Source organism: Aquarana catesbeiana, linkage group LG03 (assembly GCF_042186555.1).
Source record: "Aquarana catesbeiana isolate 2022-GZ linkage group LG03, ASM4218655v1, whole genome shotgun sequence".
NCBI classification, from domain to species: Eukaryota; Metazoa; Chordata; class Amphibia; order Anura; family Ranidae; genus Aquarana; species Aquarana catesbeiana.
In genome coordinates, this window is record NC_133326.1 from 426,682,289 (window position 1) to 426,700,519 (window position 18,231).

Below are 18,231 nucleotides of genomic sequence, written 5' to 3' on the forward strand. Positions count from 1 at the left end.
TACCGTCGTTATAGCGGCGCTATTCGGCCGCTAGCGGGGCGGTTTTAACCCCCACTAGCGGCTGAAAAAGGGTTATAACCACCCGCAAGGGCGCTTTGCAGGCGCTATTTTTGCACTTTAGTGCCTGCAAAGCGCCTCAGTGTGAAAGTAGCCTTAAAGACAAATGCTCCCTTCCAGCCAAGCACTCTTACCTACAAGGAAAAAACATGTGTTTATGGGTATAAGATTTACCCACAATCCCATGGTTTTCTCACACAGTTAAGAGGGAGAATGAGAATCTGCTGCTGTTGAAAAGGCACTGTTATAATCAAGCTAAATAATATACTATTATGCTATATGTTATACGATAATAATTTATTATTTACAGTATCTATGTACTGTGAAATTACAACTTTAAACTTCAGTAATTTGTCCGTTAAGCCACCTGCTTGAGTACAGTTTTTGAAAATATAGTAAAGTACATTAAAAACATATATAATAATTATTTGTATATTACATACTCATGGTAATTAACCCCTTACCACCCAGGCCAATTCTGACACTTCTCTCCTACATCATCATTTTTTTTGCTGGAAAATTACTTAGAATCTACAGACATTATATATATTGTTTTAGCAGACACCCTAGGGCAGGGGTCAGGAACCTTTTTGGCTGAGAGAGCCATGAACGCCACATATTTTAAAATGTAATTCCGTGAGAGCCATACAATATGTTTAAAACTAAATACAAGTAAATGTGTGCATTTTATGTAAGACCAACACTTTTAAAGTACAATAAATCTCTGAATTATTTTGCATAACGTTGTTATGCTGTTGCTAACCAATGATGAATAAAGTACTTCTTACCATTAATGTGACTTCTGGTGCTGCATGGTTTTGCTGATGGCTTTGTAGTCTGGTTGATATGTGGTGAGGACATCTCCCCACTGTAATATCCACATCTCCCCACTGTGATATCCACATCTCCCCCCACTGTAATATCCACATCTCCTCCCACTGTAATATCCACATCTCCCCCACTGTGATATCCACATCTCCCCCATATCTCCCCCACTGTAATATCCACATCTCCCCCACTGTAATATCCACATCTCCCCCACTGTAATATCCACATCTTCCCCATTGTAATAGCCACATCTCCCCCACTGTAATATCCACATCTCCCCCATATCTCACCCACTGTAATATCCACATCTCCCCACTGTAATATCCACATCTCCCCACTGTAATATCCACATCTCCCCCCACTGTAATATCTACATCTCCCCCCACTGTAATATCCACATCTCCCCCATATCTCCCCCACTGTAATATCCACATCTCCCCCACTGTAATATCCACATCTCCCCCCACTGTAATATCCACATCTCCCCCACTGTAATATCCACATCTCCCCCACTGAATTATCCACATCTTCCCACATATCCCCCACTGTAATATCCACATCTCCCCCCACAGTAATATCCATATCTCCCCCACATCTCCCCTAGTGTAATATCCACATCTCCCCCACTGTAATATCCACATCTCCCCACTGTAATATCCACATCTCCCCCACTGTAATATCCACATCTCCCCCCACTGTAATAGTCACATCTCCCCCACTGTAATATCCACATCTCCTCCCACTGTAATATCCACATCTCCCCCATATCTCCCCCACTGTAATATCCACATCTCCCCCACTGTAATATCCACATCTCCCCCACTGAATTATCCACATCTTCCCACATCTCCCCCACTGTAATATCCACATCTCCCTCCACTGTAATATCCACATCTCCCCCACTGTAATATCCACATCTCCCCCACTGTAATATCCACATCTCCCCCCACTGTAATATCCACATCTCCCCCACTGTAATATCCACATATCCCCCACTGTAATATCCACATCCCCCCCCACTGAAATATCCACATCTCCCCCATATCTACCCCACTGTAATATCCACATCTCCCCCACTGTAATATCCACATCTTCCCACATCTCCCCCACTGTAATATCCACATCTCCCCCCACTATAATATCCACATCTCCCCCCACTGTAATATCCACATCTCCCCCACTGTAATATCCACATCTCCCCCCACTGTAATATCCACATCTCCCCCACTGTAATATCCACATATCCCCCACTGTAATATCCACATCTCCCCCCACTGTAATATCCACATCCCCCCACTGAAATATCCACATCTCCCCCACTGTAATATCCATATCTCCCCCACTGTAATATCCACATCTTCCCACATCTCCCCCACTGTAATATCCACATCTCCCCCCACTGTAATATCCACATCTCCCCACTGTAATATTCACATCTCCCCCACTGTAATATCCACATCTCCCCCACTGTAATATCCACATCTCCCCACTGTAATATCCACATCTCCCCCCGCTGTAATATCCACATCTCCCCCCGCTGTTATATCCACATCTCCCCCCACTGTAATATCCACATCTCCCCCACTGTAATATCCACATCTCCCCCACTCCACATCTCCCCACTGTAATATCCACATCTCCCCCCACTGTAATATCCACATCTCCCCCACTGTAATATCCACATCTCCCCCCGCTGTTATATCCACATCTCCCCCCGCTGTTATATCCACATCTCCCCCAATGTAATATCCACATCTCCCCTACGATTGTCTGCTTGCTTACCACTACACAAGCAGGCAGATCCACGAGCAGTTGAGGTAGGTGATGATGACGTCAGCGCGCCGCTCACCTAGGCTGCCGCCGGGTGTACCAAGATGGCCGCCGCTCCGGAGCTAGGCCAAAGCCACAGCCTTTCCTATGGGCTCAATCCGCGGCAACTTTTTATGTTACACAGTATTTGCACAGCAATTTTTCAAAAGCTTTTTTTTTGGAAAGAAACTATTTCATGAATAAAAAAAAAAAACAAAAGTTAGCCAAATTTTTTTGTATAGTGTGAAATGATGTTACACCGAGTAAATAGATACTAACATGTCACGCTTTAAAAATGTGCACACTTGTGGAATGGCGCCAAACTTCAGTACTCAAGAAACTCGATAGGCGACGCTTTAATTTTTTTACAGATTACATGTTTAGACTTACAGAGGAGGTCTAGTTCTAGAATTATTGCTCTCGCTCTAACAATCGCGGTGTATGTAACCTGTGTGTATCTGGCTCTAATACTAGCCAATGCCTTACCAGCCACTGACCTCTCTGCACGTCCCTGGTGCACATGCACCGATGTCACCGGCTGCTACACAAGTAAATATCTAAATAGCACGTTTAGGAGATATCCACTGTACCTACAGTCAGAGCCAAGGGATGGGCACTGTACTATCATGTGTGGGGGGCGCCACAAGGATATTGGGGGGAGGGGATTTGTATTGGAAGAGGGAATTTGGGGAGTGCAAGCTGTAAGTATTGTTCTAGGAGGGGAAATTTGGGAGGGGGGGATGCTAAGAGTGGTGATTTAGGGGGATATGTTCTGGGAGGGGGGATGGGGGAAGATTTGTGCTGGGAGAGGGAAATTTGAAGTGGGGTAGACAAGCTGTATACTAGGTGGGGAAATTTTAGTGGTAGAGGATTTGTGCTAGGAGGGGTGAATGTTTTTTTTTTGGGGGGGGGCATTTGAGGGATGGGGGGACAAATATGTATTCTGGGAGGGGGATTTCATCAGAGGAGCGGATTTGTACTTGGAGGAAGGGGAATTTATTTTTAGGGGATAAGCATGCAGATTAGTGCTCAGTGTTTTTTTTGGGGGAGATTTTTGCTGAAACATAATGCTCATACATCTTAAGGGGGGGCACAGTTTGGTATGTTCACCCTGGGCCATCCCAAGTCTCCTGCAAGGTGTAGGAGTCTCCCGCATCTCGACTGCCGCTCGATATCCCGCCTGCAGGGCCTATTCTGGGCAGGTGCCATTTGTGCTCTGCTGCACTGTTTAATTAGCGGCACCGGTGGCTGGGCGCACCACCAGAACAGTAGACAGCAGCATTGAGAGAAGAGCAGGACGGGTCCATTCCATTTATGTTCACTCCGACCCCTTGCAGTGCTTCCTGCCTTTGGTTGCTGCTTGGGGAGGGAGCTGGGCCTGCCTGTGCCATGTGAAGTGTTTCAGACTTCCACTCAAAGTCACCAGGCGTGTGCCTGTCTATGTGAATGTCTTTGTGACTGGCTGTGTGAATGTGTGACTGGCTGTGTGACTGACTTAATTTGATCATCCTCTAGTTGTGTTAAATTGGTGTGTGTGTGTGTCACCTCCCATGAAATGTTTGCAGGTTGGGATGTCTGGCTCTAGAATAGATGGCCTTGTCCCAGCACTGCCTACAGTTAAAGAGGTTGTAAACCTCTAAACTCCCCCCCCCCCCCCAAAAAGAAACCTGAAAGACAAAGGCATAATGAGCTGGTATGCATCGCATACTAGTCCATTATGAAATATTTACCTAAGACCCCTTGCACACTGGGGCACTTTTCAGGCTTTTAGCGCTAAAAATAACACCTGTAAAGCGTCTCTTAAGCCATCCCAGTGCTTTCACACTGGGGCGGTGCGTTTGCAGGACAGGAAAAAAGTCCTGCAAGCAGCATCTTTGGGGCAGTGTGGCCGCTCCCAGAATGCCCTGCCTATTAAATTGAACAGGCAGCGCTGTTGAAGCGCCTGCAAAGCGCTTCGGCAACACGGGCACTATTAACCCTTTCTTTGGCCGCTAGTGGTGGTTGAAAGCGCCCGAATAGCGCCGCTATAACAGCAGTAAAGTGCTGCTAAAACTAGTGAAGCTTTACCGCTAATGCCCACACCAATGTGAAAGGGGTCTTAGAATGATGCCCTGCAGAGGCGCCCGCACACTGCTGACATCTTTCCCAGAGTTACTTCTGGGTTCGTGGGCTCCAGCGCTGTGATTGGACGGAGCTGCAAAGACGTCACTCCTACACATGCGCGCGGGTGTCGCCAGTCACAGCATGGGCGCTGAAGAAACGACACGAGCAGGCCATTCCTTCAGTGCGCATGCGGTGCAAGTTTAGGAGATATTTACAGTACTTTACTATAGGCTTACCACCTGTAGGTACAATTAAAGAGGAAGAATTTACTTCCTCTTTAATACTTATTACAGGCTTTCCTGTATGTACAAAATAAAAAGTGGAGTTTTTTACCACTTTATATTATCAAGCCACATATGAAGTTTTATTTATTTTAATTTAACAATGAAAAGAAATAACCAGCACACATAGATTTTGTTGCTCATGAAATCACAGTGGTGCTGATTCTCCCTGTGCACACGTCATAAATGCATTTATCAGACTATTCACATTTCTATTGTTAATTACATATAACCTCCGCTTTTGCCTCCGTTTGCTTTGTTCGTAGTCTATGCTTACTCGGCCTATTGGCTCTAAGCAACCAATCACATCCCGTATTGTTCAGACGTGCACACTTCAACTAAAGCAAGATGGCTGGATCTGTAGACCTAGAGCTGAAAAAGGTGAGACAGAACTTGAAGTCGGGTTCCTGTAGTATTTTTTATTTACTGTAAAAGGCGAGTACTTTCTTGAACTGAAATGTTAGGTGCTGACTACTTTCTTGTGCAGCAATTTGAAGGCCCTGTTTAGAGTGTGGACGTCTGCGATCGCCATCTTTGGTTTACCCCTGACTGCAACTATTGCTATAGTGTAAGAGACTGTAGTCGGATAATCGTGTTCTTTGTTTAAAAAAAAGTATAGATCGACGTCCCTTAAGGCTTGCAATATAAAGACAATTAATAGCTTTGTTTAGTCTGATCTCGGCGCTGGTTGTTTGCTTGTTGGTACACGTGAAAAGCCTCATGCATTCTAAAACGTTCTGGTGCTAGTTCTGAAATGCAGTAACGCTTATCAGTTGTTTGAAGCAGACTTTGAATCACTCTACTAATGTCAAAACAGTACAGCATGGCCTCCCTTGGGCTGCTATGTCTAATCCTGCACTTTAGTTATTCCTGGTAAAGTTAAATTCTAGGCATCAAGGTTACATTTTTACGCATGGAAAGTAGGTTATATGATTTTCAATGGAGTAGTTTACACCAGTGCTTACAGTTCTAGGGGGAAAAAAAAAAAGAACGTGCTACATTTTTCCTGCACTGGACTGTACTGGAACACTGTAAAACGAATCAAGAATGCACCAAAAAACGCATTGGACCACACATATCCTTATTTAAAAGAGAAGTATGGGTTTCCTTTTTTTTTTTTTTTTTTTAATTTGAGATTCATACTTACCTAGGAGGTCCGATGCTGTGTCTGTCCCTCTGTACTGAGAACCGAGTGATTGAACACCGCCGATCACTCGGTTTTCAGAGCTCCGTGACCAGAGAGCTGCAGACTGACAGTCACAGCCCCTCTGCTCTTCTCCCTCCTCGCCCATTGGAGCGCTAAGCTGTGGAGGGGGGCGGAGCGGGCCGTCTCAGGCTCTCAGTGGCTCGCTGAGACGGGTGTCAGTCCAGGCACCTGGCGGATCCAGACTTCATTGGCGTGATGACGCGGTGCTTGGACTGGAATCTGTAATGTCAACAGAGAGCGGACTTGAAAACGGGTCACAGGAGTGCAAAATGAATTGCCCTCTTGTGATCCATAGGAGAAGCCCAGCCACTGAGCTTTGTTTGGACTTCTCCTTTAGGCTTAATGTATACAGGACATTTGTGTTTACAACCTCTCCTGAACGATTTAACTTGACAGATAGTAACCCACGTTTAAAATGTCCGTTTAGAAGCGTTTGCAAAAAAAAAAAAAAAAACTTTTTTTTTTTTTTTTTCTTCAAAATAGCCAAAAATGAAAAATGCCTGTAAACGAAACGCGGCTAGCTCTTAGATGCGTTTAGAAGCGTTTGGCGCTTGAAACGCCTCTAAACTCAGCGTCTGAACTCATTATTTGCTTTCCAAAAAAGGCCTCTAAACTCAACTGCCTAAAAACGACATTAAATGAACCTGTGTACATATGATTGGATAAGTTCAGGGGCAGCTGAAAAAAGCACCCAACTGCCTCTGAAAGTCCTTTTACCAGCAGCAGTGTACATGAGGCCAAAGGAGCAGTTGGGCATTTTTTTTACAACTGCTCCTGAACTCTCCTCCGTTATCTTATCAAGTACATGTACACAGGGTCGTTTATAGTACTTTCTAGGCAGTTGAGTTTAGAGACCTTTTTTTGGAAAGCAAAAAAATTAGTTCAGACGCTGAGTTTAGAGGCATTTCAAGCGCTAAACGCGATAACTTGCATTTAGCCACGTTTTGTTTACAGGCGTTTTTCATTTTTGGCTTTTTTTGAAGAAATGTTTTTTTTCTCAAACGCAGCAAAATTGACGTTTGAAACATGGGTTACTATCTGTCAAGTTAAATCATTCAGGAGAGGTTGTAAAATCGTCCCGTGTACGTTAAGCCTTAGGCCTAATGTACACTGCTGCTGGTAAACGGACATTCAGAGACAGTTGGCTGCTTTTTTAAAGCAGAGTTCCACACAAAAATGGAACTTCTGCTTTTCGGAACCCTCCCCCCCTCCGGTGTCACATTTGGCACCTTTCAGGGAGAAGGGGGGTGCAGATACCTGTCTAAGATAGGTATTTGCACCCACTTCCGGCATAGACTCCCATGGGAGTCTATGCCTCTTCCTGTCCCTCCGTGCTGTCTCCTGGAAAACACACAACTCCCAGGAGATAGCGGGGACCAGTTACGATGCGCAGCGCGACTCGCGCATGCGCAGTAGGAAACCGGGAAGTGAAGCCGCAACACTTCACTGCCTGATTCCCTCACCTAGGATGGCGGCGGCAGCTGCCGAGAACCGAGCGGGTTCTCGGCATCGCCTGCCGACATCGCTGGACCCTTGGACAGGTAAGTGGCCATTTATTCAAATTCAGCAGCTGCAGTATTTGTAGCTGCTGGCTTTTAATATTTTTTTTTTTTTTTGGCGGTTTAGATGGACCCCCGCTTTAAGCTGCCCCTGAACTCATCCAGTGTTATCTTATGTGTACATGTACACAGGTTTGTTTAACCACTCGACAACTGGGCACTTAAACCCCCTTCCTGCCCAGATCAATTTTCAGCTTTCAGTGCGCTCACACTTTGAATGACAAATACTCAGTCATGTAATGCTGTACCCAAATAAATTTTTTTGTCCTTTTTTTTTCACACAAATAGAGCTTTCTTTTGGTGGTATTTGATCACCTCTGGGTTTTTTATTTTTTGCGCTATAAATGAAAAAAGACCGAAAATTTTGAAAAAAAACACATTTTTCTTGGTTTCTGTGACAATTTTGCAAATTGTTAATTTTTCTTCATAAATTTTGCCCGCAATTTATACTGCTACATATCTTTGGTAAAAATAACCCAAATTGGTGGATATTATTTGGACTTTGTGAAAGTTAGAAAGTCTACAAGCTGTGGTGCAAATCATAAAAAGTTGATCACACCTGATGAACTAATTTCTTGCGACCCTAACAAGCCAGGAAAGTACAAATACTCCCCAAATTATCCCTTTTTTGAAAGTAGATATTGGATATTCCAAGGCATTTAGTAAGATGCATGGTGAGGTTTTTGATGTTATTTTTTTTTCCCCACAATTCTTTGCAAAGTTAAGTTTTTTTTCCACAAAATTTGTCATTGTAATAGGTTATTTCTCTCACATGGAATGTGTATACCACAAATGACACCCCAAAATACATTCTGCTACTCCTCCTGAGTATTACGATACCACAGGTGTGGGACTTTTTCACAGCCTGGCCACATAGAGAGGCCCAACATGCAGGGCGCACCAACACGTGTTCTAGGAGCATAAATTACCCATCTAACTTGTTGACTACCTATTACACTTTTGAATGCCCTGGAGCACCAGGACAGTGACACGTGACACTGATGTGGCACTGATGACAGATGGCACTAATATGTGGCACTGATGACACGTGGAACTGATGACAGATGGCACTAATATGTGGTACTGATGACAGATGGCACTAATAGGTGGCACTGGGGGCAGGTTACACTGGGGACAGATGGCACAGATAGATGGCACTGTGTTGTGTTAGTGTACCTGATTTTTTTTTTTTTTTTTTTCACTCCCGCTGCAGCACGGAAGCTCTCCCTCCTCACACGCTGTCTTGTATGAGGAGGGAGAGCCAGCGATGAGAGATGATCTCATATGTTTACATATGTGATCATCTCTTATTGGACACTTTGATCGAGTGCTAAATGGCCTCTGTAATCGGCCATTTAGCACGATCTGTGATTGGCTGTGTCCAAGGGACACGGCCAACACAGATTTCGCCCGCGGCGGCGTGCAGGGGGAATGTAAATAGGAGGCTGTCCAGAGACACCCTCCCGGCAATTGAGCGCTGCGCTGTAGCCGTCTTTCGGCTATAGCACAGGCTCGAAGTGGTTAATGTCGTTTTTAGGCAGTTGCCTTTAGAGGCTTTTCTTTGAAGGCAAAAAAATGAGTTCAGATGCCGATGTTTCAGACGCTAAACGCGGTATCGTCGTTTAGCCGCGTTTTCGTTTTACATGCGTTTTTCATTTTTGGCTATTTAAAAAAAAAAATAAAAATTTAAACGCGGCAAAACTGATGTTTTAAACGTGGGTTACTATGTGTCAAGTTAAATCGTTCAGTAGAGGTTGTAAAAACGTCCCATGTACATTAAGTCTTAGGGTTAATAAAAAAGAGTGGGGAAAAATCCACTGGACTGCATCAAAAAGGGGCATGCAGAAATACATCTGGAATGCATCCAGACTGTGTTTCTATGGTGTAAACTGGCCCTTAGTATTCACAAACCACAGCCTGTGATGACCCTTTGCTGCTGTTGTCCCGGATATCTCCTAAACCTGCAGGGTTTAGGAGATATCCCCTGTATCAGCATGTGCTGACATCATTGGCACATGCGCACTGAAGCAATGGCACGTTCGTGCCATTGCTTCAGCTAATGTGGCGTTACCGGCGGCTTATGTGCGGAAGTGACTTCATTGCAGCTCCGGCCAGTCACAGCGCCGGAGTCCGCGATACCCGGAAGTAACTCCAGGGGCCATGTCGCCGGCCGGAGCTGTGTGCTGGGACCACTGCGGGGGCTTCGATCTAAGGTGAGTATTTAATAATGAGCTAGTATGCTATGCATACTAGCTCATCATGCCTTTGTCTTGCAGGATGTGTTATATATATATATATATATATATATATATATATATATATATATATATATATATTATAAGGCTGGGTTCACACATATGCGATACATGATTCGTGTGCGGGTTCCTGCATCACATGTCATCTCTGCGGTTTTTTTATTTTTTGCGCTATAAACAAAAAAAGAGACAATTTTGAAAAAACACTATTTTGTACCTTTTGCTATAATAAATATCCCTTTTTTTTTTTTTTTTTCTTTTAAAAAAGCAGATTTTTTCTCAGTTTAGACCGATATGTATTCTTCTACATATTTATATATTGTACATCAGAGCAGCCATAGTAAATACTATGTGGGTTATAGGTAGAGGTCGACCGATATGGGTTTTTCTCTGGCCGATGCCGATATTTAGAAATCGCGATGGGCGATATATGATGCCGATTTTTTTTTTTTTTTCCCTTCATCTCATAAAATCTAACAGTTAGACCCCTTTCACACTGGGGTGTTTTTCAGGCGCTTTTGGACTAAAAATAGCGCCTGTAAAGTGCCTGTAAAATGGCTCCCCTGCAGTCTGTGTGAAAGCTCGAGTGCTTTCACACTGAGGTGATGCACTGGCAGGATGTTAAAAAAAAAAAAAAAGTCCTGCAAGCGGCATCTTTGGAGCGGTGTATACCACCACTCCTGCCCATTGAAATGAATGCGCACCACTGCCGAAGCGCCTACAAAGCGTTTCGGCAGCAGCGCTTCAGGGGCGCATTTAACTCCTTCCTCGGCCGCTAGCTGGGTTATAAGCGCCCCGCTAGCAGCCGAATAGCGCCGCTAAAATGACGGTAAAGCGCCGCTAAAACTAACAGCATTTTACCGTTAAAGCAGCCTTAAGTAATAAGTGATACAGAAAATTTTTTACATTTAAACATTTATTAAACAAAACAAACCTCCAATCAGTTCACTTGTATGTATAATTTAGATTAAAAAAAAAAAAAACGATATCTTAAATATTAAATATGCAAAAACAGGTAATAAACTTTCGGACGAAAAAAAAGGGCTAACTTTACTGCTTTTTTTTTTTTTTTTTTTTTTTATTTCATTAGTGTATTTTTTTAAAAAAAAAATGCGTTTGAAAGACCGCTGCGCAAATACCATGTGACATAAAATATTGCAACAACCGCTATTTTATTCCCTAGGGTCTCTGCTAAAATATATATATGTGTGTGTGTGTGTGTGTGTGTGTGTGTGTGTGTGTGTGTATGTATGTATATATATATATATATATATATGTATATGTTTGGGGGTTCTAAGTGATTTTCTAGCAGAAAATACAGGATTTTTACTTGTAAGCAACAAGTGTCAGAAAAGATTTAGGCCCCTTTCACATGAGGCGGACTCCGTTTCTACGGAGCCCGCCTCGGTCCGCCGGCTCAGCGGGAGATCAGTCCGTTGATCTCCGCTGAGCCGGCGGATGACAGGTCCCTCTCTGCTCACTGAGCGGGGAGGGGCTTGTCAGGCGCCGCTGCCGCCTATGGAGGGATCGGACGAAAACGGACAGCGTGTCCGTTTTCGTCAGATCTCACCCGATCCGATCCGCCAGCGACGGATCTGGACGTAGAGCCATCCGTCTGCTTTTAGCGGATCGGACGGGGTCGGATGTCAGCGGACATGTCTCCGCTGACATCCGACGCTCCATAGGCTAACATGGATCGCCCGTTCAGGTCCGCCGTCAAAACTGACAGGCGGACCTGAACGGTCCGATCGTGTGAAAGGGGCCTTAGTCTTTAAATAGTTAAACTATTGATAAAAAAAACCTGAAGAGATACAATGTTTCTTCTTATCAGATTTGGCAGGCTGCCCAGAGGAGGATAGAAGAAAACTTCAGACAACTTGCACTGACTTCTATTACAGAAGTCACTTGCAAGTCCCGCTGAAGTTATAATCGGCTTTTTTTTATCAGCACAATCGGCCGATGCCGATTAAGTAAAAATAGCCAAATATCGGCCGACCGATATATCGGTCGACCTCTAGTTATAGGCCACCTTCAGGTGATGGACACTGGTGCAGTCAAAGACAGGAAGTCCCTCCCTATATAACCCCTCCCATACCTGGAGTACCTCAGTTTTTTTTCTCCCTTCGTCTTTCAGGACAGCACCTGGAGAGAGAGCGCAGCTCCACCCACTTTCCCAGGAAACACTGCAGTCAGTTTCTTTAAAGACCGGACACTTCCACCATGGCCTCAGTTGTAGTGTTTCCTCCGCCATGGTGGAAGCGCTGCAGGGAACCAGGGGTGTGCTGCGCTTTCTCCAGGTGGTGAAAGTTAGGGCATACCGGATCGTTTTTCTTCTTTTCCAAGACAGCCCAGCATCCTCCCTGACGTGTGGGGGATTCTCCGGTGCCTCCTCCTCTTCATGCTCGGCGAGAGCCAGGCTGCGAGGGTCCCGCTCCTACAGACCGGTGGCAGGGCTGTGGAGTAGAGCGGCGTCTATTCCACGGGCCGCACGCCTTCCGGGTTCGGATGGCAAGCGCGTCATTTCCGACCGGGGGCGGGGCCTCGAGCGGCGCGACGCGGCTTCCGGTTCCGGCCGCTGGAACGCAGGAGGGGGGGGCGGTCTCCATGGCTGATTTCATTTCCGGCCCTCACAGCGGTGAGCGGCCCGGGAAAATCAAATAAAAGAGCACAAACGCCGCTGTGTGTCCTGTCAATAATGGAGGACGATCAGACGGCGGTGGCAGGAGCAGGAGCCACAACAATCAGCCAGGCTCAGGTAAGCAGGGATACTGGTCTCTGTCTTTACTCTATGGGCATTTATAATGTTTATATATTATCCCTTCCCTAAAAAAAAAAAAAAAAAAAAAAGTGGGGAGCCTGCAGATCACTTGGTCCTGAGTACTAAAGGAGGGATAAGTGATTAATTATGTTTTAAGGTGGATCTGTGGGGTGATTCACCGGCTGTGGAACAGATCATGGGTGTTAAGGGGTTAACTTCCTTGGTGGTGTTTTTTTCTGTGTTCCTTATACAGCATGTAAGCTGTTGTTTGTGAAATATGGTTCAGCTATTGTCTTTTTTCCCTTGGGATATTGCAGAAGGCTAAAGAAAAGACCAAGCATGTCTCCCCTATTGTTAAAAGGAAGTGTCCCTCTTGTAAGGGGTTACTGAGGGATTCCTGGCCCAAAGTATTATGCAAATCTTGCATTACGGACATAGTTAAGGAGGAGACAGCTCCTGCTAGTCCTGCAGCTCAACAAAGCGAATTGCTAAGCTCTTTCAGGAAGGAACTGGCAGACACCTTTGAGTCCTTCAGGTCCTACCTAGATAGGCGTCCAACGGCGCATAGCAGTGTGGTGCCACATTCTCTATCCTCTGTTTCAGCATCCAGAGGGGGCAGCGACTCAGAGGAGGAGGAAAGTAACATTTTACTAAATTCGGAGGAGGAAGCAGAAGAAGTAAATGAAGCTTCTTCTCCTTCTTCTAGGTACAAGTTATCCCTTGAGGAGGTAGATGATTTACTAAGAACAATTCATACTACCCTTAACATCACAGAGGATAAGGCTCAGCTATCCCTACACGATAAGATGTTCCAAGGCCTCGGGGAGGAAAAACATAGGGTTTTTCCTGTACATAAAATACTGACCTGGCCTTTGAGGACATGGGTATCCTTAAAGATACCATGGACAAAAAGGCAGACTCCCTATTAAGGAAGGCATGGGATTCTTCTTTAGCAAATTTGAAGCCTGCCATGGCCTCAACTGTGGTAGCCAGAAATCTGGAACACTGGCTGGAGCAGCTGAAAATCCACATTGAGGCAGGGACGCCTCGTAAGGATCTGCTTGATACGCTACCGGTGTTATCAAAAGCGGTAGGGTATATAGCAGATGCCTCAGCGGAGTCAATCAGGATGTCAGCCAGATCCACAGCTCTGATAAACTCAGCTCGCAGGGCGTTATGGGTCAAGACATGGACAGGGGATACTGCTTCAAAGACAAAATTATGCGGTTTACCCTTTGAAGGTGATCTAGTGTTTGGCCCTGGGCTGGAAGCTATTCTTGACAGAACAGCTGACAAAAAGAAGGCTTTCCCTATAAAGAAGAAGGTACTTCCGCAAGGCAACAAAAATTTTCGTGCTTTTCGAAAGACCCCAGATACCAAAGAGGCAGGCTACAAAAGGCCTTGGAAGTCTCAAAGAGGGAGGGGTAAGTCAGAAGTACTTTTTCGCACCCCAACCACAAGCCCAAAAACCCAGTGACGGTCACCCAACTGTGGGAGCAAGGTTACAGACCTTCTTTTTACAGTGGAAGACTATAACAAGCAGCCAGTTTATCCTAAAGACCATCTTGGAGGGTTACAGGCTGGAATTTTCTCAACCTCCTCCTGTGCGTTTTTACATAACACAGGCTCCCCGAGACTCAGAAAAGTCACTAGCAATGACAGCTATCCTGAAGGACTTGATGCTACAAAAGGTGATAGTGGACGTACCCCCTGGGGAATTAGAACAGGGGTGCTATTCACACATATTTCTTGTGAAGAAACCGTCGGGAAAATTCAGGCTCATCCTGAACCTGAAGATTCTAAACAAGACTATCAGGTACAAGAAGTTCAGGATGGACACAATATTCTCAGTGAAGAATCTCCTGACCCCGGGTTGTTTTATGGCTTCCATAGACCTGAGAGATGCATACTTGCATGTACCAGTAGCGTCAACATCTCAGAAACACCTAAGGTTTGCGATAAAACTGGGAGAATCTACCCTTCATCTCCAGTTCAGAGCTCTCCCTTTCGGGCTGTCATCTTCTCCGAGGATTTTTACAAAGGTCCTGGCGGAGGCCTTGGCCCCACTCAGAGTAGAGGGGGTATCAGTCCTGCCCTATCTGGACGATCTACTAATTTTTGCCAAAACAAGGGACCTGTTAGTGAGAGATCTGGAAAAGACAATGAGACACCTGGTAGGTCTAGGATGGATAATCAACGAGGAGAAATCAAACTTGATTCCATCTCAGACCATACTATTCTTGGGTTACACAATAGATTCCATCCAGGAGAAAATTTTTCTCCCCGAAGGGAAGAGGGAAAAGCTTCAGGAGGCAGTGAAGAAGACGCAGACAAATATGCCAATCTCCATAAGAGCAGCTATGTCGGTCTTAGGGCTACTCACTGCGACTATTCCAGCGGTGCAGTGGGCACGTCTACATGGAAGGGAGCTCCAGCAGACAATTTTAACGAGTTGGTCCTATGGAGAGTCCCTAGAAAAATTAATAAGGATACCTGCGCGGGTTCAGAGTTTGGTGGTGGAGAAATCACTCAAACCTGAACAGGGGTCTGCTCTGGAGTTTTCCTTTGCAGAAAAGATTAACAACAGACGCAAGTTCCTGGGGTTGGGGCGCCCACCTGGACGAGCAGATGGCTCAGGGGAGTTGGACAGACTGGGAAGCCAGAAAGTCCTCCAATTGGAGAGAGCTGAGGGCTATTCTCTTGGGTCTATGGGCCTTCGAAAGAACAGTCCGGGGCCATCATGTTCAGGTCCTATCGGACAATGCCACAGCGGTGGCCTATATATCAAGGCAGGGAGGAACAAGGAGCAGGGCTCTGCTATCCTTGGCACTCCAGATTCTAGCCTGGGCAGAAGACAGGCTAAACTCCATAACAGCGATACATCTGAAGGGAGATTTAAACCTTATGGCAGACTTTCTGAGCAGAGAAAGAGTACTGGAAGCAGAATGGAGTCTGAATGTAGAGACTTTCCAACAACTAACAGAAAGATGGGGAATGCCCCAAATAGATCTTTTCGCATCCCAAAAGAATGCAAAAGTAGAGGCCTTCTTCTCACTGAACAGGCAGGATCAGGCAGAGGGATTGGATGCATTAGCGCAGCCATGGAAATTCCAGTTGTGCTACGCCTTTCCCCCCTTTCAGATGATCCCCTTGGTCTTAAGAAAGCTACAGAAAGAGAACACGACTATGATTCTGGTGGCTCCTTTCTGGCCCAAACGGGCTTGGTTCGCAACAATACAGGGGATGGCGGTGGAACCTTATTGGGAGCTTCCGCTTCGGAAGGACCTCCTAACGCAGGGCCCCCTTCATCACCCAAATACCCAGCATCTCAGGTTGACAGGTTGGTTACTGAGGAGCAGATGTTAAAAAATAAGGGCCTTTCAGATAAACTGGTCTCTACCCTGCTGAACAGTCGTAAGGAGGTTACCAGGGCCATCTACTTCAAAACGTGGAAACGATTTAATAGCTGGTGTGCGATTAGGATACTTTCGCCACAGGAAATCGCTCCAGTGCTAGAGTTTCTCCATGAGGGAATGGAGATGGGGTTGGCAGCTAGCACCCTAAAAGTGCAGGTAGCTGCATTATCGGTTTTTCTTGAGAGGCAGTTATCAAGGGAGCCGCTTATTATTAGGTTTTTCAAGGCATTGGCCAGAGCTAGGCCAATACCTTTTAAGTTTTTTCCTAGATGGGACCTGTCTGTGGTTCTGCAGGGTCTAATCAAAGGACCTTTTGAACCTCCAGAGGAAGCGTCAATCAGGCTATGGTCGTTAAAAATAGTCCTGTTAGTAGCAGTAACTTCAGCTAGGAGAGTAAGCGAGTTACAAGCTCTTTCCATAAGAGAACCCTTTTGTTATATTTTTCCAGACCGGGTAGTGCTAAAAACTGACCCGGGTTTCTTGCCAAAGGTGGCATCAGCATTTCATAGGGAACAAGAGATAATTCTCCCTACCTTTTGTCCTAACCCGTCCAGTGCTAAGGAGAGGTCTTTCCATTCCCTGGACGTGAGAAGGTGTTTATTACATTATATAGAGATAACGAAAGATTTTAGAAGATCAGATTCGCTCTTTGTTCTCTTCTCTGGTCCACGGAAGGGGTATAGAGCATCCAAAAGCACCATAGGTAGATGGCTCAGAATGGCCATCAGCGAAGCTTATAAAGCTTCAGGAGCAGAGCCCCCTAAGGGGGTAGTAGCCCATTCAACAAGGGCAGTAGCAACGTCCTGGGCAGAGAGGGCAGGGGCTTCCCCGGGTCGGATCTGTAAAGCGGCCACGTGGACAAGTTTCTCCACCTTCACCCGCCACTACAGGTTGGACTTGCTATCAGCAGCGGAACAGTCGTTTGGCAGGAAGGTCCTGCAGGCGGTGGTCCCACCCTAGAGTAAGTACTCTTTTATCATCTCCAGGTGCTGTCCTGAAAGACGAAGGGAGAAAACCCTAGTTAGACTTACCGGTAACGGTATTTCTACGAGTCTTTCAGGACAGCGCCGATGACCCGCCCTAAGTTTTGAGGTTGTAAGATGTGTTATTGCTGTGTTCTGCTTATCTAATTTCAGCATGGCTGGAGGTACTCTATGAACAACTGAGGCCATGGTGGAAGTGTCCGGTCTTTAAAGAAACTGACTGCAGTGTTTCCTGGGAAAGTGGGTGGAGCTGCGCTCTCTCTCCAGGTGCTGTCCTGAAAGACTCGTAGAAATACCGTTACCGGTAAGTCTAACTAGGGTTTTCAACAGTGTCATTCATTAGATTCTATCAGGCGGGTGTAAGGCGGCAAAAGGATACCGCCTTTGGGCGCAGTGTACTGCAGGCAGCAGTATAGGTCCTCATGTCTGATGGTGGCCTGCTTTTATTTGTGTCTCCCTTGCCTTAGAAGGCATTGATTTGGGACATCCCACATAGTAATTACTTTGGCTGCTCTGTGTTCCGTGTTGTAGGATAAAGAAAATAAGATTTCTCCAGTCATCTTCTAGGACGGCACAACTGAGATGACGGGTCTCACCTGACAGGAAACACAATCAACAACAGAGTTTAAAAGGCCCCACCCTTCCCTCTGTCCCTCAGTTGTTGATTGTGTTTCCCACAGGATGGCAGTGAAACTGTTTTTTTTTTTTTTTTTTTTTTTTTTTTTTCTTTCCTGACCAAGGCCTGGGGCTGAGGTCCCCTCCCTACGTTTCAGACCCAGGACACCCAGTGGTGGATGCGGGGTCTGACAGGGCCTTGCCTTTCCCAGGGGGGATATGATCCCCAAAAAAGGTGCTCAGGGGGAGGCGCAGGAGCTTGAAAAATCCCCCTGAGAGCTGGAGGCTCTTGGACACAGTGGAGGTGTCCAGAACTACAGGGACCACATACCCACTCTTTTTCTCCTACCCGACAGCGGT

The 18,231-nt window shown here is 45.8% G+C and overlaps 1 protein-coding gene across 2 annotated transcripts in view; it reads left to right on the plus strand.

Annotated features, from left to right (window-relative positions):
• Window positions 1-5,302: 5,302 nt before the first annotated feature.
• The window catches only part of PFDN1 (prefoldin subunit 1), a 290,431-nt gene continuing 277,502 nt past the window's right edge, over window positions 5,303-18,231 (plus strand). For both annotated transcript variants that reach the window (XM_073620764.1, XM_073620763.1), the window contains exon 1: window positions 5,303-5,459. In XM_073620764.1, coding sequence (XP_073476865.1) covers window positions 5,427-5,459 — 33 coding nt within the window. In that variant the 5' untranslated portion in view covers window positions 5,303-5,426. The remainder of the gene's footprint in view (window positions 5,460-18,231) is intronic.